The 26,208-nt window shown below is 41.1% G+C and overlaps 1 protein-coding gene across 4 annotated transcripts in view; it reads left to right on the plus strand.

Moving 5' to 3' along the window:
* commd1 (copper metabolism (Murr1) domain containing 1) overlaps positions 1-26,208 on the plus strand; it is a 74,082-nt gene that overhangs the window by 10,613 nt on the left and 37,261 nt on the right. Inside the window, exons 1-2 of one of the 4 annotated variants that reach the window (XM_048600764.1) lie at positions 2,623-2,644; positions 20,906-21,187. In XM_048600764.1, the coding sequence (XP_048456721.1) occupies positions 20,924-21,187 (264 nt within the window). In that variant the 5' untranslated portion in view covers positions 2,623-2,644; positions 20,906-20,923. Of the gene's footprint in view, positions 1-2,622; positions 2,645-10,133; positions 10,334-20,905; positions 21,188-26,208 lie in introns of those variants that run through there. The other 3 variants (XM_048600763.1, XM_020516190.2, XM_020516191.2) reach the window with 3 other exon arrangements.

Consider the following 26,208-nt stretch of genomic DNA (forward strand, 5'->3'; position numbering starts at 1 on the left):
CAAAAAGCACAATCTATTTGAATGCATTTTGCTTTCAGTGTTTGCAATCTATGTCAATCTTGCTCCTCATAAGTGTTACTACTGATGCTTCTGAGTTCTCCCTGTTGAATGTGCTCCACAACTTAACTCTGGCTTTCCCAAAGCCCTGGGGAAGTTACTACCAAGAGCTTAAGAATAGCTTCCTGAGTGATATTTTCCATCATTTAAAAGCTTTGCAGACCATTTGAAGAAAATGGGGCATGATTACTGAGACTTACTTTAAAGGTTATAAAAACTGAAATTGCTGCAAAAGCTCGGCAGGTCTGGCAGCATCTGTGGAGAGAAATCTGTTAAAGCTTCGGGTCGAGTGACCCTTTCTGAGGAGGGTCAATGTTCTGAGGAAGGGTCACTCAATCCGAAACATTAATTCTGATTTCACTCCACAGATGCTGCCAGATCTGATGAGCTTATCCAGCAATTTCTGTTTTTGTTTCTGAGTTACAGCATCTGCTGTTCTTTTGGTTTTCACTTTTAAAAGGTTCTTGGTATTTATAGACAATTCAGCCTCTTTGAGGGTTAGAAAAAGCAAGATGTTGGAAATAGGAATATTTTGTAAGTCTTTTATTTCATAGAATCCCTACAGTGTGGAAACAGGCCCTTCGGCCCAACAAATCCATACCGACCCTTGGAGTATCCCACCCAGACCCATCCCCCTATTACCCACCTAAGCTACACACCCCTGAACACTATGGGCAATTTAGCATGGCCAATCCACCTAGCCTGCACATCTTTGGACTGTGGTAGGAAACCGGAGGAAACCCACGCAGACACGGGGAGAATGTGCAAGCTCCACACAGACAGTCGCCCGAGGGCGGAATTGAACCTGGGTCCCTGGCGCTGTGAGGCAGCAGTGCTAACCACTGAGCCACCATGCTGCTTGAAAATGAAAATAACAATTTCTTTCCCCCAGGAATATTCAGTTTTTAGTACTCATTTGTCACTGGTTTGAAGAGAGCTAAATGTGTGTGTTTACTGTGAGGCTTAAGAATTCAGGTTCAAGTTTCAGTGAAATGGATTCTAAATTTTACCCTAGTATGTTTCTTCGCACTTGTTTTATTTGTAACATTAATGGTTAATTTATTATTCAATCTAGTAAGCAAATGTTAATTTATAACTTTATTAGATAAATTGTTTAAGACACTTGCACTTGTATTTTGTCCCCATGTTAAAGCAGAATTGATGGTATGAAGCAGTTGAATTGCTATTGCAATTGGATGGATGATTGTTAATCATTGCAAGATTAATGACTGCACAATTAAAACAATGCATTGGAATCACTTTGCATGTCACACAACAAACTGGTGAGGTGGCCAGGCACTTAATATGTGCAGTTTTAACACCATGGCGTGTGATAGGGTCAGGAGTGCAGACTGATGAATTTTGGTCAAGGATAGTTTCATAACAGATGCAAGAACAGAAAAAGCTGGTAGAATCAATGAATATTTCGATAGAAATAGTGTGCAAGGGTGTTGGAACAAGCAGGATATTACCTAATGTCAGTGTTCATTTGAAGGCATGACAGGCAAATGGCCTTCTTCTGTGCTGTAACAACAATTCTGTGAATGGAGAGTGAAACCAAGTTAACATTTTCAGGTTATTGACTTGATCATTCTGGTGAAATATCCACAATCTGAAATGCTTACTCTGTTTCTATCTCTGCCGGTGCTGTCTGACCTCTTGAGTATTTCTAGTATTTTCCATTTTTATTTCAATTTCCAGCAAACAAGCATTTTTATTTTTGCTTTTGTTTTAATCATATTGCTGTTTTGCTGAATTAGATTTCCAGCAAACTTCAATGTTCTCGGTGGGCATTATATTCTGCTCCTAGTAGGGGCAGCATGGTGGCTCAGTGGTTAGGACTGTTGCCTCACAGCGCTAGGGATTCTTGTTCGAATCCACCCTCGGGCGACTGTCTGTGTGGAGTTTGCACGTTCTCCCCGTGTCTGCGTGGGTTTCGTCCAGGCGCTCTGGTTTCCTCCCACAGTCTAAAGATGTGCAGGCTTGGTGGATTGGCCATGCTAAATTTCACGTAGTGTTCAGGGAAGTGTAGGTTAGGTGGGTTATAGAGGAACGGGTCTGGGTGGGATGCTCTGAGGGTTGGTGTGGACTTGTTGGGCCGAAGGGCCTGTTTCCACACTGTAGGGATTCTATGATTCATTATTTTTAAATAACCTTAAAGATCTTTTATTCTTTAATAGTGACATTACTTGGTGCCTTCAGAGAATGTGAAAGAACTCATATTGTGTCCATATTCTTTAACACTAAAGTACAATAGATATAAAGTGTGACTTAATCTATTTGTTCAGATTACTTTGGTCTAAAAATATGTAATAGCAACTAATGGTGATTGAGAGGTATTTATGTACTTGAAAGGCAAAGTTCGTTTCTGCTGGAGCTTTAGAAAAATAAGAGATGACTTCGTTGAAATGTATAATCAAATAAATCCTGAGGGGTCTTAACAGGATAGATGTGAGAGGATGTTTTCTATTGCAGAAGAATAGAGCTAGGGGTCGCTGTTTAAAAACTATTTAAGACAGATGAAAAGAATTTTTTTCTCACACAGCGAATCTTTGGAACTCTGTTCCTCAAAAGGTGGTGGAAACAGGTTTGAATACTTTTTTTATGGGAAAGAAGGATAGATTCCTGTTAAGTTTTTCAAGAATTGTCAGGGCGTATGTAGGAATGTAGAATATGAAACTAAAAGATCAGCCATGATTTTACTGAATGGAACAGTAGGCTCAAAGGGCTGAAATTTACTTCAGTTCCTATTTTGTATTTTCTTACTTGGACATGGTGTAGGAATATGGCTTTAAAGAAATTGGTAACCATGATTTGGAATAGCAGAGCAGGTTTGAGGGACTGAAGGCTGCCTCCTGCTCCTATGTCTGTTTATTCCATCTCCCATGCTTTGCCCTTTCACTTTGCTTGTCCAAGTACATTTGAAGCTTCCTCGCACCCTCCTCAAGCTTAATATTCTCGACTTGTTTTGTATGATCAGCATATTTGGAAAATTACAATTGGTCCCCACATCTAGGTATTTTCTAATCAATCAGTTTATAGATGTTACTGCATATCTCTGGAGCAGGTGGGACTTCAACTCTGGTCTCCTGGCTCAGAGGTAGGGATGCTACCACTGCACCACAAGAACCCTATATTCTCTTCACATCCACTTCATTTATCTAGATTGCACACTGCTGTGGCCCTAGTGCCGAACCTTATGGTATTCCATTAGCAGTCTCTCATCCTGAGAATGATCCAATTATTCTTAGTCTGTTTCCTCCCTGTTAACCAATATTCACTCCATTGCCTCAATCCCAGGTACACTAATTATGTTTACCAATTTCCTGTGTGGGACCTTATCAAAAGTCTTCTATATATGTGACTATATATATGACTTGTATCGGTCCTCCATTACATAGGCTCCAAATGACATCCTCATAAACCTTCAAGTTTGTCAAACATGGTTTTCTTTTTATAGATCGATGTTAATGCTACCAATTTTGCCATCATCTTTGAAGCGTCCTGTTAGCGTTCACAGTTCTCCACCCTAATGGGAAGCAAATTTATGATTAAGTTTATTTTTATGGCATATTTGATTTTGGTAATTTACTTCAGTTTTGAGTGAATTAAATTATTTTTGTATAACTCAATTTTAAAGTAAATTTCAGTTTTGTTGAAACCCAATGCATGGAGAGTTTCAGGTCACCAGAGAATTTGCAGTCTTCTAAAGTAACTTCTGTTTGAATTTGAGTAACCAAAACACTGCAAAAAGATGAGCAAGCTGATGATGTAAATCAGGAAAAGTGATGCCAAAGTTAGGTTTAATATTGTGATGGTTCCAGAAAAAGGAGACTGAAGAAGGTGCAGAGTAATTGGGCTTAAAATACTGAACAGACACGAGTGAACCAGAATGAAATGTTGTGCAATGAGAATTCTTTTCAGAACCAAAAATGGTCAAGTGACATAAAATCTAGTACTTTTCAATTGTTTATAGCCCATCACATTTTTTTTTTTCCCATTCTGCTGAAAGGTTATCGTCCTGAATTAGAATAATGGTATATCATTCAAGGAACACATTTGTATCTTGAAGGCTGAATTGGAGTGTAATTAGCATTGAAAAGTTAACAAATAGACTAACTAATCAGGTTAAGAATGTAAAACATGTAACAGCCTAGTAACAAAAATAGACAAAAATTCATAGAATAGAATCAAACAGTGCAAAAGAAGAGGCCCTTCTGCCCATTGAGTTTACATGCCACAGGTGCACTAAATCACACTCTACTTTCCAGCACTAGGGCCATAGCCTTGAATGTTTCACACTTCAACTATTCATCCAAGCTCTTTTTAAAGGTTGTGAGATTACCCACCTCAACTACCCTCCCAGACGGTGCATTCCAGACTGCTATCACTGTCTGGAGAAAACCTTTTCCCTCAAGTCCCTTTAAACCTTCCACCTTTCATCTTAAAGTGAGCCACCTTGTTATTGACCCTTTAGTTCAGGGGAGCAGTTGGTTTCCAGCACCCCATCCATGCCCCTCATAATTTTATACAGCTGTATAAAGTCCTCCTCAACCTGCTCTGCTTCAAAGAAAACAAGCCAAGCTTCTCCAGCCTCTTTTCAGAGCCAAGATTCTCCAACACAGGCAACATCCTGGTGAATCTCCTCTGCATCCATTCCAGTGCAGTCACTGCTTCTTGTAACTGTAACCTAACCCAAGTCTTGTACAGCTCCAACATGACTTCCCTGCTTTTATAAACAATGCCTTAACCGATACAGGCAAGTGTCCCATATGCCTTCCTAACTACCCTATTAACCTGCCCTGCCGTCTTCAGGGATCAGTGGATAAGCACCCTGAGGTTGCTCTGTTACTTTGAGCTTCCTGGTGTCCTGTCAGGTAATGGTAGGTAACAGGGAAGTAGTGGGAAGAAATTCTATTTTACTGATTGACAGGATGTCACTGGCTAGGCCAACATTTATTGCTTCCTACCCAGAGGGCAATTAAGGTTCAGCCACATCGCTGAGGGTCTGAAGTTAAAATGTGGGCCATATCAGGTAAGAACAGCAGATTTTCTTCCTAAAGTACATTAGTGAACTGGGTGGGTTTTTAACGACAATCTTTCGTGATTATATAGTACCAATAAGGCCAGTTCTCTATTCCCGATTTTATTGAATTCAAACTTTATCATCTGCCATGATGAGATTCAGACCCATGTCCCCAGAATATGGATCTGAGGTTCAGTGACGTCAATACTACACCATTGCCTCACTGCAATCAATTTACAATTAAATTCCACCATTAACACAAGGATAGTGTTGAAACAGAATTATATTAAAATTACAAACTAATACACCATTCCTATATCTCTGGCACTAAGCAACATACAAACCTCTTCATTTAAGTATTTCGTTTGAAGGCCTAAACCATGTATGAAATACGGCTACATCAGTACCTTTCTGTGTTGCATCTTATTTGGTTGAATTTAGTTAAACTACTGAGATACCTAAATTGCTGTTGATGTCCTGGGGGTAACCAGTTCAAAATTCTGTAGATTACCTCTGATTTTCCAACCTGGTAGAAATATTAATTTTTGTTCTTGCGATTCGAACTTTGAATTAAGAACTTTCTCATGCATCTGGTAATGAAGGTCTAACATCAATCTCAGCCCATTCTTCTAAATTATTTTGATCTGAGCAGTTTGTATGTGTGAGGCCAGAAACTTTGGCTCCACAGATGCTGTTTGACCTGCTGAAAGTTTCCAGCATTTTTTTGTTTTTATTTTCTTAAAATTTCCAGCATCTGTACTATTTTCATCCGCTTCTGTGAATTATTTTGTCATTTTCAAGCTGCGCAAGTATGTGCCCAGCATCTGAATTAGGAGCCAGCAACCAAGCATGCACAGTAGACTGTAGAAGTAGTTTTCTGCCTTCGAGCAGTTTCAGGTTAAGGAAAATTTGATATAGGTATTTGTTTCCAGTGTCAACTAAGAAATGGAAATAGCGAGCTTTTTAAAAAAAAATATCAAAGTGCTGAAAGATAGAAGGAGAATACTCTGGAGGATAGGAGGGGATGTACCATTTCTAAATGTTCTTTTCTCAAGTTTGTCGAGAGTGGTCTATGTCTGAATTCCAAGAAAAGATTGCATTGGCCTCAGGCCACATCCTGTTTTATCATCGTTTTTTAAAAAAAACAGCAGTGCCTTGCGGTTGCAGTTGAAATAAAGAAACTGAAACGTGTTCTCAGAATTGCTCAACTTCTGCAAATTTTTAAACTGTTTCTTCCCCAGCTGCTTTGTACTATAGTTGCATCCTGTTCAGGGGAATGAATTTAACACGTTAATACAGAACAAAATTATTGTGATTACTATCTTAAAAATAAATATACCATAAATCTTGATTAGAGACCATATTGTGATTTCTGTTTGTGGATATTCACGTTGTTTCTGGGTGTAGAAAGTTGAATGCAGGGGTGAAGGTTAGACTTAACACTTTATCGTTTACATTTGCATCTTGTATGACATTGATAAATTTTAGTTTCTTTAAGATTTGGCCCATGCAGTTCTTCAGTGGAGATGTTTCCTGCATCACCAGAATCAATAACCACCCTTTGGCACGAATACTTCACCATGCCTCACACACATACAAACTGTTCAGATCAAAATAATTTAGAGTGGGCCAAGATTGATGTTAGGCCCTCAGTGTCAGGGAAAACTCTTCAGTCACAAAGTTTGAAACTCAAAAACAAGAATCAAATAAAACAGCAATTGGCGTTAATGTAATGTCTGTAACATAAACATCCCAAAGCACTTCAGAAAGATCTAATTCTTAAAAAAAATTTGCCAAACCAAAGAATCGATTATTAGGGGTGATCCAGAGCTTGGTCTGAGAGGTGACTGCAAAAGCATTTCTTAAAAAGAGAATGAAAAATGGAAAGTGAGATGTAATCTAGAATGCTAGGCTCATATTCTGGGGACATCGGTTCAAATCCCTCCTTTGTGCTGTATTATTGCAAGCTTCGGCATAATTGAGTTTGTTATTTTAAGAAATTCCCTAGACTAGAAATCTACTTTCTTTGGCATAGGTCTGACCAAACACAAATGATGGCTCAAAGGAACTATTTGATTCCTTGGATCAAATCTAGACCCTTGAACAGATCCAATTTCAATTTTGTGCTTCCTTTTTTTCTGATATTTCCTTTTCAAATAATTAAACAATTTCATTTTAAATAATGCTATTATTGGTTGTTTCTGCTACATAATGAAGAATTCCATGTTTGAATAAACTTGAGAAACAGATTCGACTTTTTAAATTCCTATAATTCTCCAAGGTGTCCGTACTGATTTAATTCTGCCCTCCTTGATTTTTATTTACTTGATTATTGGCACCCTTGCCTTCGCCTGTCCCAACCCTAAATGCTGGAATTCCCATGCTAGGCTTCTGTCTCCCTCTTTGTGTGATTCAGTATCAAATACCTTTTCATGATGCTCCAATGGATTAATGTTTTATTATATTGAAAAGGTTCTATGTAGTTGCAAGTTGTAGCGAACGTTATCTTCGTGTGGCTGAAGTTTATAATTTGAATGTGACAGCATGAAACATGGTCCCTAAACACAAATAAGCACTCAGCCTGAAAATGAAAATTGACTTTGAAAGAGGCTTTATCGCCTCTTCCCAGTGTTGTAACTAATGAGAATGTGCCAGTGAGGGTTCGAAATGATGAAAAGTTAGAAACAGTTGAGATTCAAGGACAGAAGTCACGTGACATCAGGGTATAGACCAACAGGTTTATTTGAAATTTGTGATTTCAAATAAACCTGCTGGACTATAACTTGGTGTTGTTTGACTTCTGACCTTGTCCAACCCAGTCCACCGTCAGCACCTCCACATCAGAGATTCTAGGAGGCTTTGGGGCCAGGAACAGATCATTAAAAGGTACAGAAAAATAATTAGGCTGATGGAATGCTGATCTTTATAGCAAGAGGAATAGAATATAAGGGTCGAAGTTATGCGACTACATCTGAATTGCTGAGAGCAGGGCTGGGTATCACAACTTAAGGATGTATTGACCTTGGAATTCAGGTAGATTTGCAGTGCACTCCCTTCAAGCATTAAATATCAAAAATGAGTATTGCTATCTAGGATTGTATTCCCTGGAATTTAAAGGTTGAAGTGATTTGATTGAAATTTTCAAGAAACTGAGGGGGAGAGAGAGAGATGGTGGACTAAACCTATTTTCATTGTTTGGGGAGTCTTATGATGACAAGTTGAAGAAGTTGGACCTGTATCCATTGGCGCTTAAAATAATGAATGGTTATTGAAATGGAGGGGATGCTGAAGAGATGTTTCCCTTGTGGGAGAGATTAGAACAAGGGGACATAGTTGAAAGATAAGGGTATCCCATTTAAGATGGAAATGAGAATTTTCTTTTTGAGTCATTAGTCTGGAATTTCCTTCCCCAGAAGGCAGTGGGGGTGAGGCCGTGAAATGCTTTCAAGGTTGTGTTAATTGAGATTAATGACTGACAGAAATCTCAAAAGGTACAGTGTGTAGACAGCAATGTAAAGACTCATTTTTCATGATGTTAACAAATTGTGGACAGGCTGAAAGGGCTGAAGAGCCGAGTCCTGTTCCTGATTCATAAATATGTATAGTCTTAAAAATCTGAGACAGACCAAAGAGGTGTGAAATTAGGAAATGTACAAAGGATGATACAAGTTGGAACTCTGTTCCGCAAATGGCAATTGTTAATTTAAAAATTGAGTAAGATTTTCATGAATCAACCATTGGCATTAAAGGATGTGGGGCACAAATAGGTACATGGAGTTTGGCTCTGTATAAATTTGGAATGCAGCTTTTATTTTTATGCAGTGGAGTTACCAATGGCCACTTCATGACCTGGGTTTTAGTGCTTGTGGAAATTTACTGTCTTACTTTTGGAAAGGTAATGGTTTTTGAAATGCCTGGTTGAGCTGAATGGCCCGATTCTGTGCAGTATATCTGGACAAAACAGCCTGCTTGGTTGGCACCACATTCACAAACATCTATTTCCTCCTTCACTGACTCTGTAGCAGCAGAGTGCATCTTCTACAACATGCACGACAGAAATTCTCCAAGGCTGCTTCAACAGCTCCTTCCAAACTCACTACCACATCCCTCTAGAAGGCCAAGGGCAGCAGATACATGGGAGTGCCATTCCCTGCAATTCTTCTTCAAGCCACTCACCATCCTCATTTGAAAATATGTTGTTGTTCCTTCAGTGTCACTGGGCCAAAACCCTGAAATGCAATACTTAATGGCATTGTGGTCTACCTACTGCAACTCTTCAAGAAGGCAGCTCACCACCCTTCTCAAGCGCAGCTAAGGATTGACAATAAATATTGGCTAAACTAGTCACTCCCACATTCTATGAATGAATTTTTAAAAATCTATTTGCTTGGCATACTTGTAACCATGCTGAGTGGTTCCACATTTTATTGATCCCTCCCTCTAGGTAAGGTAAACAATCTGTTAGAAAAATAGGCAGAATAAAAAATTAAAAATAAACTAGACCCAGGATGGCCTCTTACGAAAATGAAAAGAAAAAGAAGAAAAAGGTAAACCATCTGCTGGGTAGCAAAAAATGAAGCTGGGAAGGTGTTTCAGGATTGTTCAGTGAATTTCTGCAATGCATCTTGTAGATGATACACGCTGCTACTGAGTGTCGAGAGTGGAAGGGGTGGATGCTCGTGGATGTGGTTCCAGTTAAGTGGGCTGCATTGTCCAGGATGGTGTCAAGCTTCAAGTGTTGTTGGAGCAGTGCCCACCCAGACAAGTGGGGAGTATACCATCGCGCTCCTGACTTGTGCCTTGTGGATGGTGGATGGGCTTTGGGGAATCAGGAGGTGAGTTACTCCAGAATTCCAAGCCTCCCTGACCTGCTGTTGTAACCACTGTGTTTAAGTAGCAAGTCCAGTGTACTTTCTGGTCAAGGGTAACCCCAAGAATATTGATAGTGGGGGAATACAGTGATGTTAACACCATTGAATGTCGTGGGGTAGTGGTTAGATTGTCTGTCTGGCATTTGAGTGATGCAAATGTTATTTGCTCCTTGTAAGCCCAAGCCACTTGAATAGTGCTGAATATCGTCCATTCCTTGATGAACATCCCAATTTCTGACCTGATGATGGACAAAGGGTCGTTGATGAAGCAGCTGAAGGTTGTTGGGTCTACAAAAGTATCCTGAGGAGCCCCTGCAGAGGTGCCCTGAAGCTGAGGTGACTGACCTCCAACAACTGCAACTATCTTCCTATGTGCCAGGTATGACTGCATCCAGCAGAATGTTTTCTCTTTGATAGCTGTTCCAGTTTTGCTAGGGCTCCTTGATGCCATGCTCAGTTGAATGTGGACTTGATGTCAACAGCTGTCACTCTCACCTCCCCTATGGAATCTAGCTGTTTTAACCAAATCTGCAATGAGATCAGGAGCGGAGTTTTTGTGGCAGAAACCAAACTGGGTGTCGCTGAGTAGGTGCTGCTTGAAAGCACTTGATGATGCGTTCCATCACTTTACGAATAATCGCGCGTAGGCTGGATTTGTCCTGCGATGTGTGTACAGGACATACCTGGGCAGTTTTCCAGTGTTATAAGTGTACTGGAGCAGCTTGGCCTGTGGAGTGGCAAATTCTGGAGCACAGGTCTTCAGAACTATTGCAGGAGTGTTTTCAGGGCATGTAGTGTTTGTAGTATCCAGTACCTCCAACCATTTCTCGATATCACGTGTAGTGAATCTAATTGGCTGAAGACTGGCATCTGGGATGATGAGGACTACTGGAGGAGGCCAACATGGATCATACTTGGGATTTTCTGTCAGAAGTTTATTGCGAATGTCTTCTCCTCCAGCATATTGTTTAATTGTCCACTACAATTTTTATAACCGGATGTGGCAGGACTACAGAGTGTAGACTGGATCTAATGGCTGTGAGATCACTTAGCTCTTTCAGTTGTTGTTTATGCTGTTTGGCATGCAATTAGTCCTGTTTGTGGTAACTTCACCAGGTTGACATCTCATTTTTAACTATGCCTGGTGCTGCTCCGGGCGCACTCTCCATTGAACCGGGGTTGATTCCCAGTCTTGATGGTAATAGTAGAGTGGGAGATGTATCGGGCCAGGAGGTTTCAGATTGTGCTGGAGTACAATTCTGCTGCTGTTGATGGCCCACAGTGCCTCTTGGATGCCCAGTCTTGTGTTGCTCGGTTTGTTTGAAGTCTGTCCCATTTAACACTGTGATAGTGCCACACAGTACAATGGAGGATATTGTCAATGTGATGACAGGACTTTATCTCCACAAGGACTGTGCGGTGGTCACTCTTACCGATACTGTCATGGATAGATGCATCTGCAGCCAGTAGATGGGTAAGGATGAGGTCAAATTTGTTTTCCCTGATGGTTCCTTCATCACCGGCCGCAGATCCAGTCTAGCAGCTATATCCTTTAGGGCTTTACCAGTATCAGTAGTGCTGCTGCTAAGCCGCTCTTGGTGGATGTTGAATTCCCCCACCCAGAGTACATTTTGCATCCTTGCCACCCCCCTGCTTCCTCCAAGTGTTGCTCAACATGGAGGAGCACTGATTCATCAGCTGAGGAAGGATGATATGTGGGAATCAGTAGGAGGCTTCCTTGCCTGTGTTTAACCTAAAGCCATGAGACTTCATGGGGTCTGGAGTCAATGTTGAGGACTTCCAGGGCAACTCCTTTGCTTCCATATACTATTGTGCTGCCACCTCGGCTGGGTCTGTCCTGTCAGTGGGACAGGACATATCCAGGAGTGGTGATGGTCGTGTCTGGGATGTTGTCAGTAAGGTATGAGTCAGGCTGTTGCTTGACTGGTCTGTGTGCCAACTCTCCCAATTTTGGCACTTGCCTATGGATGTTAGCAAAGAGGACTTTGCAGGGTCCACTGTGTTGCTATTGTCTTTTCCAGTGCCTAGGCCAATGCCAGGTGGGTTGTTCTGTTTCATTTCTTTGTTGAGTCTTCAAAACAGTTGATACAACTGAGTGGCTTGCTAAGCCATTTCAAAGGGCAGTTGAGGGTCAACCACAATGCTGTGGATCTGGAGTCACATGTCAGCCAGACCAGGTGAGGATGGCAGATTTCCCTCCTTGAAGGACTTCAGTGAGTCAGATGAGTCTTTCCAACAATAGGTAAAAGTTTCATGGTCATCAGTAGATTCTCAATTCCAGACATTTATTGTTGAATTCAAATTCCACCAGAACATTAGCCATTTCTGGATTAGTAGTCTTGTGGTAATACCATGAGGCTATCGCCTCCTCCAGTGTAATTTACCTGCATTGTCCAAGGGTGGGAGATGTAGGAATTCTTCCTAAAAGTTACAAAAAATAATCTGAATGTTAATGCCAGTCAAAATTGGGATGAAAAAGCTGAGGGGAACCTACCTCCAGGCTGTGACCTACAATGCTGGGCTGTATCTGAGATATTTAAGAATGTAAGAAATAGGAGCAGAGAGGGCCATTTGGTGTCTCAAGCCTGCCCCCATTATTCAAACAAGATCATGGCTGATCTGCCCCAAGCCTCAATTTCTCTTTCATGCCAGATCATTGTAGCCTTCAATTCCCTGATATTTCAAACTGTTTTTCCTCTTAAATATTTTCGGTGACCTCAGCTCCACAACACACTCTAGGGTAGAGAATTCCAGACATTTACTATCCTATGGGAGAAGAAATCCCTTTGCATCTCTGTTTAAATGAGTGCCCCCCCTTACTCTGTAACAATGTCCCATAGTTTGAGCTTCCTGCATTCATGGAAATATCTTCTCAACATCTACCCTGTTGAACTCCCTCAGAATCTTGTATGTTTCAATAACATCACCCCTCACTCTTCTAAACTCTGGTGCATAAAGGCCTGATTTGTTTAGCTGTTCTTGATCAGTCAACCTCTTCACCCAGGAACCAGCCCAGTGAATCCCTTTTGAATTGCCTTCAATGGCACTGAGTCCATGCTTCAGACGGAGATCAGAATTGTACACAGTACTCCGGCTGCAGCCTCACCAACACCCTGTACAATTGTAACAAAACTTTCCTGTTTTTTAACTCCAACTCCCTTGTAATAAAGGCCTATCTTTGTATCGTCAGCAAATTTGGATACTTAGGGCCTTGCCTATCCTCCAAGCCCTGAATATAGATGGTAAACGTAAGAGGCCCTCGGGCTGATCCTTGTGACACATCACTTTTTAATGTCTGTCCAACTCAAAAAAGGCCCATTACTCCTGGCTCCAACCAATCTTCAATCCATGCTGATACTGTGAGCTCCAATCTTGTGCCACATGAAAGTTTATTGCATATTATCGAATCCCTTCTGGAAATCCAAATATCCTTTCTGTACTGGTTGCTCTGTATTTGATTCTGTGACCCCATTCAGTGAGTTCGCAAATTTGCAATGCTTAGTGATCAAGTCAGCTTATCCTGGTCAAAACCAACGGACTCTGGTTGTTTAATGATTTTAACTCTGTGACCTCTAAATCACAGAGACTTCAGTTGGCTCTTTTCGTTTGGGCGGTGGTTGAGGAAGGGGGTGCTGGTGGAGGGCTCTCTGTTCAGTGACATATCAGCTTTTTTCTGTTTGTTAACCTTTCAATTGTTTAATGTATTATACTTTTGATACAGGGCACAAATGGAAAAGAATTAATTTTAACATCAAGTGCTAAAACATTTGATGCATTTGATCGGAGACTTTACGTAACAGGTTTACATAAATCTACATGAATATTTCCTCCTAAAATAGTGTGGGAGTGGGAAAGCTATGTCAGATAATGTTGTATTTGACCCACAGATCAAAGCTGTTCACTTTTCCAGCAAGAAAGAAATAAAACATAGTGGGTATATGCATTGAATTAAAGGGAATTTGCATTAAAGATTCTGAGATTAGATTTTAAATTGGATTGAATTAGATTTCATTGTCACGTGTACCCAAATACAGGAGTACAATGGAAAGTGTACAGAGTTGCCATACTCCTGCACCATTTTAGAACATAATAGGTAGAATTAAAAACAAGAATTGAAATTGAAGAAACAGAAACAGAAGGAAAAGTAAATGTCCAGGTCACCCTTGCAGCTGCCGTTTCCATGAGTCTTGAGCTGGGCTCGTCAACGCCATGGTACTGCCCCTGCTTTGCCCCTGCTTTGCTGCTGCTTTGCTACCGTCAATGCCACTGCCTGTGGTTGATCCACCGACATTGAAGTCGCCATGCTGTGGTGCCATCACTCACTGCTGGGCCCAACACGCTGATGCCACTGCCATCTTGGAATCAATTGAAGTATCAGAGTCCCCAACCTTGCTGAACAAATGCAAGGTGCATTTGAACCAGAGCTGATATTAGAGCTGCCATAGATGCTTATACCACTGCCACCATTTCCAGTCCTGCACTGGCCCCACATACGTCAAAGTTGCCATGCTCTGGCACCATCTCTCACCGCTGCGCCCACACTTGAAGGGTGGTGTACAGTAAATGTCTTCTCAACATATATTTGAGAATTTAGTCACAAAACTATCTTTCCGTGACTGCCACTGTTTCTCAGAATAAGTTTGAAATGTTTAAATAACTATTCTCCTGCATGATAGTGTAGCATGTCTCTTGCTGAAAATGTTTTTGTGTGATTCTCAGAGGCCACGTCTATGGAACAGTGTGTGTTATCTTGAACCTCAAATGAAGTTTACTTCATAAGGTGAAATATGTTCTCTTTATTCTGTGGGGATCTGCCTTTGGTCAGTAAACCATTGTTGCTGTGTCATGGAGTGGTGAACATGAATTCCATTTGTGCCAACCTTTTGCCAGGATAATGTTTGCAGTGACACCTAATGTGTTAAGAAAACTCACAAAATAGCCCATTGAGGAAGGAAAAAGATGACTGTGGTCAGGAAATGTTACTTGATTTTGAGATACTGAGGCAGCTCTGCAAATAAGCTTCCTGTCTTTAACTGTCTGATACTGGTATTGACTTGATAACCTTTTTCTTATCACAGTATTGCTGTACATTGCAATCCCAAAATGTGCAGAAGAAGAAGCAATATGACTTTTTTTTTGTGATGCTTGTCAAGTTATGAATGTATGAAGATTAGTGAGAGATGTGCAGATTTTTGCAGAACGTTGCTCCCTTTGCATCTCATCCAGTTATTTTGATACTCGGTTGCTGGTTTGAGAAATGAGCTGCCATGGTAGAGTAGAGCAGATGGCTTACCAGTGACAGGAAAGTACAAGTCCCTTACTGACTTCAGTGTGATTCTGGGGGGGTAAACAAAGATGTGCTACAGTCTTATGAAGCAGGATAATTCATCTGGCACGTTTAAAGTAGTTTATTTTCATAAATATGTGACCCCAAGAGGCTTAGAAGAAGAACAGTTGAGGCCACTTTTGTATTGTCTGTTAAATCTTGATAGTTATTCTATGAGCATTGTAACAAGGTGTACCATTTCCTGCAGGCTAATGTACATAACTTTGAGGCCTCTGCTGGGAATACTTACAATGATTGATTCTATATGATCTGCAAATGACTGATATCCTGTTCAGCAGAGGCAGTGATCAACTGAGGGGGGACACAGAATTGTAATTCCGAACCAGATTTTACAATAGGCTCTGGTATTAGGAAGGCCATCAGATCTCCATACAGAAACCAAATTGCACACTTCAAAAGGAAGGAATAGCACTCGATAAATGTACTGATTTTGGTTTTAGACCGTAATTGTGATTCTTCACTTTAATGTTCATTATTTAGGCATTGAGTTTGCAGCTTCAATTTACATCATTCATGGCCCTTGTGTTATTTAGCAGCCCAAGAGTGAATTAACTGTTGCGAGATCAAGGCTATTCTTTGCAGTTTTGACAGTCATTCACTGACCTGCCCCAGCTAAATCAAGCAGGAAATTAGGAGACCAAGGAGGGGCCATGAAATGTCATGAGCATGTTGGGGTTAAGAGAATCCCAGGACATTTTTTACATACATTGAAAGCAAGAAGATAACTGGGAACAAGAAGATAACTGGGAAGAGGGTAGGACCATGCAAGGATAAAGGAGGGAACTTGTGCTTGGAGGCAGAGGATACGGGTGGGATCCTAAATGAGTACTTTGCACTGGTATTCACCAAGGAGAAGGCCGTGGACGATAGTGAAATTCATGTGGAGCATGCTAATATACTAGGGCATTTTGAGGTCAAGAATGAAATGGTGTTGGGTCTCTTGAGCATTGAAGTGGATAAGTCCTAAGGGCCTGATTGATAACTACTCCAGGTTATTGAGAGAGGCAAGAGAGGAGATTGCTGGGGCCTTGACTTAGATCTTTGTATCCTCTCTAGCACATGGACAGGTCCTTGAGGTAGCTAATGTTGTTCCTCTGTTCAAAAAGGAAAATGGGGATAATCCAGGAAATTATATACCAATGAGTCTCGCATTGGTGGATGTGATTCTATTGGAGAGGATTCTTAGGGATAGGATTTACGTGCATTTGGAAAAGCAGGTAATTAGGGATAGTCAGTGTGGCTTTGACAGGGCTGGTCATGTCTTACTGACTTCATTTTTTTTTTAGAAATTTTAGAAAGGTATGATGCTAGTGATAGGGGTAGAGCAGTGGATGTTGTTTACTTAGATTTTAGTAAGGCTTTTGACCAGATCCATCCTGGTAGGCTCATCGAAAAGATTAGAATGTATGGGATCTAAGGTGAATTGCCCATTTGGATTCAGTATTGGCTTGCCCATAGAAGGCAGAAAATAGTGGTGGAAGTGTTTGTTGGCTGATGCTCCTGCAGGCATTCGTACTGGGACCTCTGCTGTTTGTGATATCTGTAAATGACTTGGATGAAAACATAGATGGATGAGTTCGTAGGTTTGCAGATGACGCAAAGATTGGGGGAATTGTGGATAGTGTAGAAGGTTGACAAAGGATACAGTGGGAAATAGATCAGTTGCAGATGTGGGCGGAGTAATAGCAGATGGAGTTTAACCTGGGCAAGTGTGAGGTGTTACACTTTGGGAGATCAAATGTTGAGGAAAAGTGTACGTGCAATGGCAAGACCTTTTTAACAGCATTGATGCACAGAGGGATTTTGAGGTCCTAGTGCATAGCTCCACGCAAGTAGATAGGTTGGTAAAGATGATGTATGGCATGCTTGCCTTTATTGGTCAGGGCACTGAGTACTAGAGTCAGGAAGTAATGTTTCAGAGATAGTAGGAACTGCAGATGCTGGAGAATCTGAGATAACAAGGTGTAGAGCTGGATGAACACAGCAGGCCAAGCAGCTGACGTTTTGGGCCTAGACCCTCCTTCAGAAATCTTGGAAGGTCCTAGGCCCGAAACATCAGCTTTCCTGCTCCTATGATGTTGCTTGGCCTGCTGTGTTCATCCAGCTAAACACCTTGTTATCTCAGGAAGTAATGTTGCAGCTTTATAAAAATTTGGCTAGGCCGCACTTAAGAGCATTGTGGCCAGTTCCAGTTGCCACATTGCAGGAAGGATGTGGAGGCTTTTGTGTGGATGTCAGTGGTATACCAGGGTGCTGCCTGCATTTGAGGGTATAAGCCACAATGAGAGACTGGACAAATTAGGGTTGCATTGTCTGGAGCAGCGGAGGCTATGCGCAGCCCTGATAGAAATCTATAAACTTATGAGATGCATAGATAAGTGTTGACAATCAGAATCTCTTTCCCAGAGTTAATAGCTAATACTAGAGGGCATAGATTTAGGTGAGGGGGAAAAGTTCAAAGATGATGTTACGGGCAATTTTTTTTAATATACAGTGGTAGGTCCCTGGAACATAGTGCCAGGAGTCGTGGTGGAGGTGCGTACAATAGGGGCGTTTAAAGGGCTTGTAGATAAGCACATGATTAAGCAAGGAGCGGAGGGATATAGACCATGGTCAAGCAGAAGGGATTAACTTAATTTGGCTTCATGTTCGACACAACATCGTGGGCCAAAGGCCTTGTTCCTGTGCTGGACTGTTCTATGTTTTATGATCTAAATGTTGCTGCCAAATCACATTCTACACACGTGGCCCAAGGTAAGGCTGTCTACAAACATCTTCCTCTATTGCTTGAACAAGGCAACAGTTTAACATCAAATACAATCGGTTTTGGTAACCTTTTATTGAGTTTTCCAGCATTTTGTTTTTTTATTTCAGATTGTCAGCATCTGTAATATTTTGCTTTTATTCCTGCAATTGAGTTATTTTGTTATGAGGAGAAATTTGGGAAATAGGGCATATACTCTGCACAACTTCAAGTAATGGGAGGTTACCTCAATTGAAGTTTATAAATTCCTTACAGTACAAGACAGGTGGATGTTTATAGAATGTCTCCCTGGATGGGGAGTCTAGAACCAGGGGCATCTTCACTGGCTTTTAGGCTAATTAAGACTGAGACAAAGAGGAACTTCTTCATTCGGAAGGTAGCAATTCTTTGGAATTCTCTACCCAGAGCTGTCAAGGCTCGGTTATATTGAAGCCAGAAAGTCATGGGTTTCTGGTGACTAATGACATCAAGCGATATGAAGATGGAGCAGGAAAATGGCGTTGAGGTAGAAGACCACTCATGATCTAATTGAATGGAGCAGCAGGTTCAATGCACTGGATGGCTAATTTCTGTTCCTATGACCAAGGCCTTCTACCCTGTTCCAGTGAAGGTGGATGTAAGCTTGACATAGAACACCTTGTCTTTCAATAAGACATTGTTCACTACTTGTCTCAACATTTTGAGTTCAACAATTTCATACCATAAACTCTGCCTGCCTCCATTTTGTTTCCTTACCCAATCATGTTTTAATATTTGCCTCATTTTAAGTTTAAAACTGAATTACACCCTTGGATATTTTGTATTTCTTTTGTTTTTCTTGCCCTATCATAACATTTTCTGCCATTCTGTTTCTCCTGTCCTCCATCCTATCACAGATTTTCCTTTTGTCTTTGTCCAACCCACCCCGTGCTCAAAATGTGTTACATTTCAAACTTTTACCAGTTCTGATGAAAGGTCACAGACCTGAAACTCTCTTTCTCTATCCACAGACAGTGCATGACCTGCTGAGTATTTCCAGCATTTTTCTCCTGTATTTTTCATTTCAACATATGCAGAATTCCACATTTTTGATTAAACTTATTTCTGCATTGTTGTCAGATTACAAACTAAATCACCCTGTTTCGAATCTACATCAGATGAACAGCTCTCTGTCCAAATATTTCTGTTGGAAGAAATGTAAAAGTGTTCATTTAAACATTCCTGTTGAAACGTCTTGTGGCAAATGTGAGTAAATAATGTATTTGGTTGTTATTGGCCATGTTGTCCTTGCATTTTATTGGGATTGTGGTGAACGTTTAAGTGAAGCTCACAAATTAGTGATATGTAGAAATAGCTTGTTCCCATTTCAGAGATAATTTTGTCAAATTGCTTGGTTTTATTTGCAATAATTACATTGTGCACAAAAGAGAACAAAAACTTAAACAATGTTTTTACCAAAGCCAGCACATTTCCCAATGTGGTGAATCAGAAGCTTGCATGTTGTGTCATCACACTGATTGCTACTTTGTGGAATGTGCCTTGATGTGTTGTAAAGAATCTCTCCAACCTTTCTCCTGTTTTATTAATCCCTATTATTGACATTGGTCATTTCTTAGGCTGCTGCGTGGGCCAGTTGAAAAATTCCTAACTACTGTGGTATGGAGCTTTTATGCACTTTCATTGGCAGAAAGTCCAATTTCTCAACAAGGTTCAAGAATGTTTTCCTGTTTACTGGTGATTCTTTCTGCAAGGCACCATGTTAACCATTGAATCACCAAAACAGAAATATAGTGACAGTTGACCGCAATTAAATGTTCTTTGCCGTTTTATTGGACAATTATTTGATAGTGATTAGAATTCTAAATATACTGTGATTGTTTTTTTAATCTCTTAGAACCACAATTAACACTTTAACGTCAATTCTTTGTCAAGTTATTTTAATTATCACTTGTAATTCATGTTTCTTGGAATCACTTGAGGCTTTCTTTTGTGGATCACTGATTCTACCTTTCTGTAAGCTAATTTCGTAGTGAAAATGAAGTATCATTGTGTGCTTTGGTACCAGCACTAACTGTTCCTACCAACTCAAATGAGTTGATACTGTGTTGTTGGATTAGTGTATTTGCATTGCGACGCTACCCCATAACTTGCTGAAAAGCCTCTGCGTGTACAAGGATAACGATATAGGTGATACATGACAAAATAGTTGTCTCCTCAGCTGAACTCAAGCTTTTGAATTGATAGTCATTCATGTTGACAACTGCACAAGAACCCCATATCTGGAATTGACAACACAACAAGAATAAGCCTCTTAAATTATAGTTTCACTTTTTAACAGGGTGACCCAAAAGTGCTACTTTGCTGAATTTTTGAAATCATTGCATTAGTCTCTGAACTAATTGAGAAGCAAAGAGGACGAGTTTGCGTGGCTTGGCTCTCAGTACCACAAAAGTGATTGATTGACATCATTGAGTATGAGACTAGAATGTTTTGTTCACACATTTCATGAGAGCCATGGTGAATCATTATCGTATTTAACTGTCTTTGAATTTGCATTCATCAGACTGGTGCTCCTGACAGTGCAGTTCTCCCTCAGTACTGCACTGCAATGTCAGCTTTGATTTTACGTTCAAGTCCTGGGTTACAGAGTGTATTTGGGTTGAGTAGTGAAAAGATACCAGATATGTTGATGAGTCTCTTTGCATCGTGGCATTTATTTTTGCAGAATGTACTCTCAATCTTGTCTGCTTAGATTTTGGTTTGTACTGAATCTCCTGAACAAATTATTTTGGTGCACAATGGCAAACACTTCTGGTCTAATGAGTTTTTTTTCTCAACAGTCAATAGCGTCTGCAGACATGGATTTCAACCAGCTGGAAGCCTTCTTAACAGCACAGACCAAGAAACAAAAAGGAATTACAGCGGAGCAGGCGACCGTTTTAACAAACTTCTGGAAAACTCATAAAGTTAAAATCCGGGAAAGTCTTATTCATCAGAGCAATTGGGAGAACTGCCTGAGGAATTTGAGTTGGAGAGTTGACCTGAAGTCTCAGTCCAGACATTTAGATCAAATAAACACACCGGTTGCTATTGTGGAGTTTGAACTTGGTAAGAATGGTCAGGTAAGAATGCAATCTGCGTTTTGGATCGTGACACTAAAAAGTGAAGAATCTGAAAATAATTCTCATATTCTCACTGAATAAAAGTCAAAATCCAAAGATGTATTAAAAGGTCATTTCGAAAAATATGAAAATATACATCCTGAAGTTAATTTTTTAACACAATTTTTCTCCCACAATTCCTGTTTCCTTCCCCTTTCCCAAAGGCATTGACTCCCTTCTGAAGCAGTTACATAGTATTGTGTATCCCTTGGTAACTAATTTAAATGACTGTGTATTCCCCATGTGTCATTCTTGTGTGAAATACCGGAAAGCAATCGGACTGTGGAAGGAAACGGGGAGGTAGACAATCATATCTAATTCCAATCCTGTTCTCTGTGGGCAATTGTTTAGATGCACCTTCAGCAGGAATTGACAGATGATCAGTAAGGAGCTTTTTTTTGGCTTTTCCCCGCCCACCCCACAAAAACCTTTGGAATGTATAGATGCTAATCACTACCTCAACTACTGTTTAGAATAAGCTCACTTTTGAGTCTGTTAAGACATATTCAGTGAGCTGAATGGCCACCTCTTGGTGCTATGCTGTTCTTTCAAATAGTGAGGAGTTGCTACTACTCATTATTAATAAGCAACGTTAGAGGCTGGAATTTTAATTTCAAGGGCAGTTGCATCTATGTTTTTAAAATGTCTTTTAAACCCGTTCCCCGTGATTGTTTGAGTGTTTGTAGATTAACGTGTTGAACAGAAATCCATCGGAGGATAACTATAAAACAGCACTTTTGGGTACAAGTTTGTTAAACCATTTTCCCCTTAAACCTCCCATATGTTAGCCATTTTTCCCCCAATCTCCTTTTAAGAAGGTCTTCAAGTTGTTGACAGCCTTAGTATGGCTGAACAGGTAACAATTACTATTTAAAACCTCAGAGATAGTAAGAACTGCTGATGCTGGAGCCACAGATAACAGTGTGGAGGTGGAGGAGCACAGCAGGCCAGGCAGCATCAGAGGAAATTCTTTTCTGAAGAAGGGTCCCGACCTGAAGCGTCAACTTTCCAGCTGCTCTGATGCTGCCTGGCCTGCTGTGCTCCTCCAGCTCCACACTTATCTGTATTTAAAACTTACCTCGTTTGTGTTTCGAGTTCAATTAAATACCATATGGTACGCTACTTAATATGATAACTACCCATGGTGTTGCAATAATATATTAGCATGGATGGAGGATTGACTAACTAATAGAAGATAGAGAGTTGGGATAAGTGGGGGGCATTTTCAGGATGGCAACCTGTAACTGGTGAAGTCCCACAGGAATCCGTGCTGGGGCCACTCTTGTTAACCTCCTATATTAATGACTTGGATCAGAGAAGTTAACATACTGTTGTTGTTTTTAATGGTTTGTATTCACAGTTGAGCAGTGGACAATTGAATGCAATTTCCTGAATTTATCGCATTTAGGAAGCTGTAGTCTGGATGTGATTTATTCCTTAGATAAAGAAAGGTTACAACTGTGACAACTAGGGATGGTTCACTGATACAAGAGGATAAATGGCTGTCGGCGTAGAATACTTCATTCTGTTAAAGTTGTGGGGACAACATCCTGCTGTCTAACTGAGGTGTTAGGCAACCCTTCGGTCTTTTTCCTTTGCTTCTGGTCCATCTTCCATCTGCCCGAGAAGACTGTTTGATGAAGATTGCTCTTGTCTCTGCAAGATTGCTTAATCAGAACTGCTGACTTGGAGAAATTCCCTTCTGCCCTGAGTCTACTGTTTTCTTGGTCCCCGCACAGATCCACCAAGGTGGATTTGACCTAGCCTCAGCGCAGCTTTTCCAGCATAGATTTTGCTTCTCTAACTTTCTTGGCCCCAGTGTCGTTATTCCAGCGTGCTGGCCCTGTGGGCTTCCCCCAGTACCTTCTCTCCTGAGTGTTCCTTTCTGAACCTGGCACTTATTGTTATATCATATTTCTAGGACACATTATTTTCTGTGTTAATCAAGTGTCTGAGCCCTTCTGGCTAATGGCCATGGGACAACCATTCATGACATTGGATGTTCGTTGTCTCCTGCCTGCCTTCAGCTGAGGGTTAGTTTGCCATACTTTCTAAGCTCATTTTGGGAAAAAAAAACAGTGATAACAGGGTGCATTTGGCACCAGATAACTGTTGTTGCTAGCCTTGGGCATCATGACTTGTGTGTCTTTGTAATTCTGCCCTTTGTTTTCATATGCTAGAACTTTGGAAAGTTAAGTACTGCTCTAATAGCTGTTAAATTAAATCTCATGCTACACAGTAAGTACTCGGAAAATTCGGTTTTTGAGAGACCCTTGAACAGTACTATCATCAAGTTTGCAGATGACACAAAAATAATGAGGATGGCACAGAGGCTACACAGGGATATAGACAGGTTAAGAGAGTGGGCAGAAATTTGTCAGATGGAACATAACATGGGAAAATATGACCTTATGTACTTTGGCCAAGGGCATAATCTCAGAAGAAGGGGTTGCACGTTTAAGACAACGATGAGAAATTTCTTCTGTAAGGGTAGTGAATCTGGAATTCTTTACCGCAGAGGGCTGTTGAGGCTGGATTATTAACTATGTTCAAGGCTGAGTTTGACAGATTTTTAATCAGCAAGGGAATCAAGGGTTATGGGAGTTGCAGATCAACAGATGAGCCATGATCTCAGTGAATGACCAGCTCAGACTTGATGAACCAGGAAGCAGTGGCCGAGTGGTATTGTCACTGGATTGTTAATCAAGAGACCCAGATAATGTTCTGGGCACCTGGGTTCGAATCCCGCCACAGCAGGTGGTGGAATTTGAATTGAATAAATATCTGGAATTGACAATCTAATGTTGTCTATGAATCCATTGTCAATTGTCAGAAAATACCCATCTGGTTCACTCATGTCCTATAGGGAAGGAAACTGCCATCCTTACCTGATCTGGCCTACGTGTGACTCCAGACCCACTGCAATGTGGTTGACTCTTAACTGCCCTCTGGGCAATTAGGGATGGGCAATAAATGCTGCCTAGCTAGTGATGCCCTCGTGCCGTGAATGAATTAAAAAAAACCAAATTGCCTACTTCTGCGTCTTATTGTCTTCAGTCTGGATGATGCTTTACCATCTTGTTCAAATGTAGATCTGTCAAAGCCCAACTGTTGCTGTCTACGCATTTCCATCAGAATTATCTAACTCAATATGGAGTTAAAGTGGCACTTTAACACACCAGCCTATTCCCTTGCTGGTCCAACACATCTGTCTCTGGCTTGTTAAGTGTTGAGTACTTCAGATGGGTCAGTTTTTGTCCAATGTGTGCAGGAGGGTTTCCTGACACAGTATGTAGATGGGCCAACAAGAGGCGAGGCCACATTGGATTTGGTACTGGGTAATGAACCAGGCCAGGTGTTAGATTTGGAGGTAGGTGAGCACTTCGGCATTAGTGACCACAATTCGGTTACGTTTACTTTAGCGATGGAAAGGGATCGGTATATACCGCTGGGGGAAAGGCAATTATGAGGCGATGAGGCAAGATTTAGGATGCACAGGATGGAGAAGGAAACTGCAGGGGCTGGGCACAATTGAAATGTGGAGCTTGTTCAAGGAACAGCTGCTGCGTGTCCTTGATAAGTATGTACCTGTCAGGCAGGGAGGACGTGTTCGAGCGAGGGAACCGTGGTTTACTGAACAAGTTGAATCTCTTGTCAAGAGGAAGAAGGAGGCTTATGTAGAGATGAGGCGTGAAGGCTCAGTTAGGGCGCTTGAGAGTTACAAGTTAGCCAGGAAGGACCTAAAGAGAGAGCTGAGAAGAGCCAGGAGGGGACATGAGAAGTCTTTAGCAGGTAGGATCAAGGAAAACCCTAAAGCTTTCTATAGGTATGTCAGGAATAAAAGAATGACTGGAGTAAGATTGGGGCCAGTCAAGGACAGTAGTGGGAAGTTGTGCGTGGAGTCCGAAGAGATAGGAGAGGCACTAAATGAATATTTTTCGTCAGTATTCACACAGGAAAAAGACAATGTAGTCGAGGAGAATACTGAGATACAGTCTATTAGACTAGACGGGATTGAGGTTCATGAGGAGGAGGTGTTAGCAATTCTGGAAGGTGTGAAAATAGATAAGTCCCCTGGGCCGGATGGGATTTATCCTAGAATTCTCTGGGAAGCTAGACAGGAGATTGCAGAGCCTTTGGCTTTGATCTTTATGTCGTCATTGTCTACAGGAATAGTGCCAGAAGACTGGAGGATAGCAAATGTTGTCCCCTTGTTCAAGAAGGGGAGTAGAGACAACCCTGGTAATTATAGACCAGTGAGCCTTACTTCGGTTGTGGGTAAATGTTGGAAAGTATTATAAGAGATAGGATTTATAATCATCTAGAAAGGAATAATTTGATTAGGGATAGTCAACACGGTTTTGTGAAGGGTAGGTCGTGCCTCACAAACCTTATTGAGTTCTTTGAGAAGGTGACGAAACAGGTGGATGAGGGTAAAGCGGTTGATGTGGTGTATATGGATTTCAGTAAAGCGTTTGATAAGGTTCCCCGTGGTAGGCTATTGCAGAAAATACGGAGGCATGGGATTGAGGGTGATTTAGCGGTTTGGATCAGAAATTGGCTAGCTGTAAGAAGACAGAGGGTGGTGGTTGATGGGAAATGTTCATCCTGGAGTTCAGTTACTAGTGGTGTACCTCAAGGATCTGTTTTGGGGCCACTGCTGTTTGTCATTTTTATAAATGACCTGGATGGGTTAGTAAATTTGCGGATGACACCAAAGTCAGTGGAGTTGTGGATAGTGCGGAAGGATGTTGCAGGTTACAGAGGGACATAGATAAGCTGCAGAGCTGGGCTGAGAGGTGGCAAATGGAGTTTAATGCGGAAAAGTGTGAGGTGATTCACTTTGGAAGGAGTAACAGGAATACAGAGTACTGGGCTAATGGTAGTGTGGATGAGCAGAAAGATCTCGGTGTCCATGTGCATAGATCACTGAAAGTTGCCACCCAGGTTGATAGCGTTGTTAAGAAGGCGTACGGTATGTT

This window comes from Rhincodon typus, chromosome 9 (assembly GCF_021869965.1).
Source record: "Rhincodon typus isolate 14 chromosome 9, sRhiTyp1.1, whole genome shotgun sequence".
NCBI classification, from domain to species: domain Eukaryota; kingdom Metazoa; phylum Chordata; class Chondrichthyes; order Orectolobiformes; family Rhincodontidae; genus Rhincodon; species Rhincodon typus.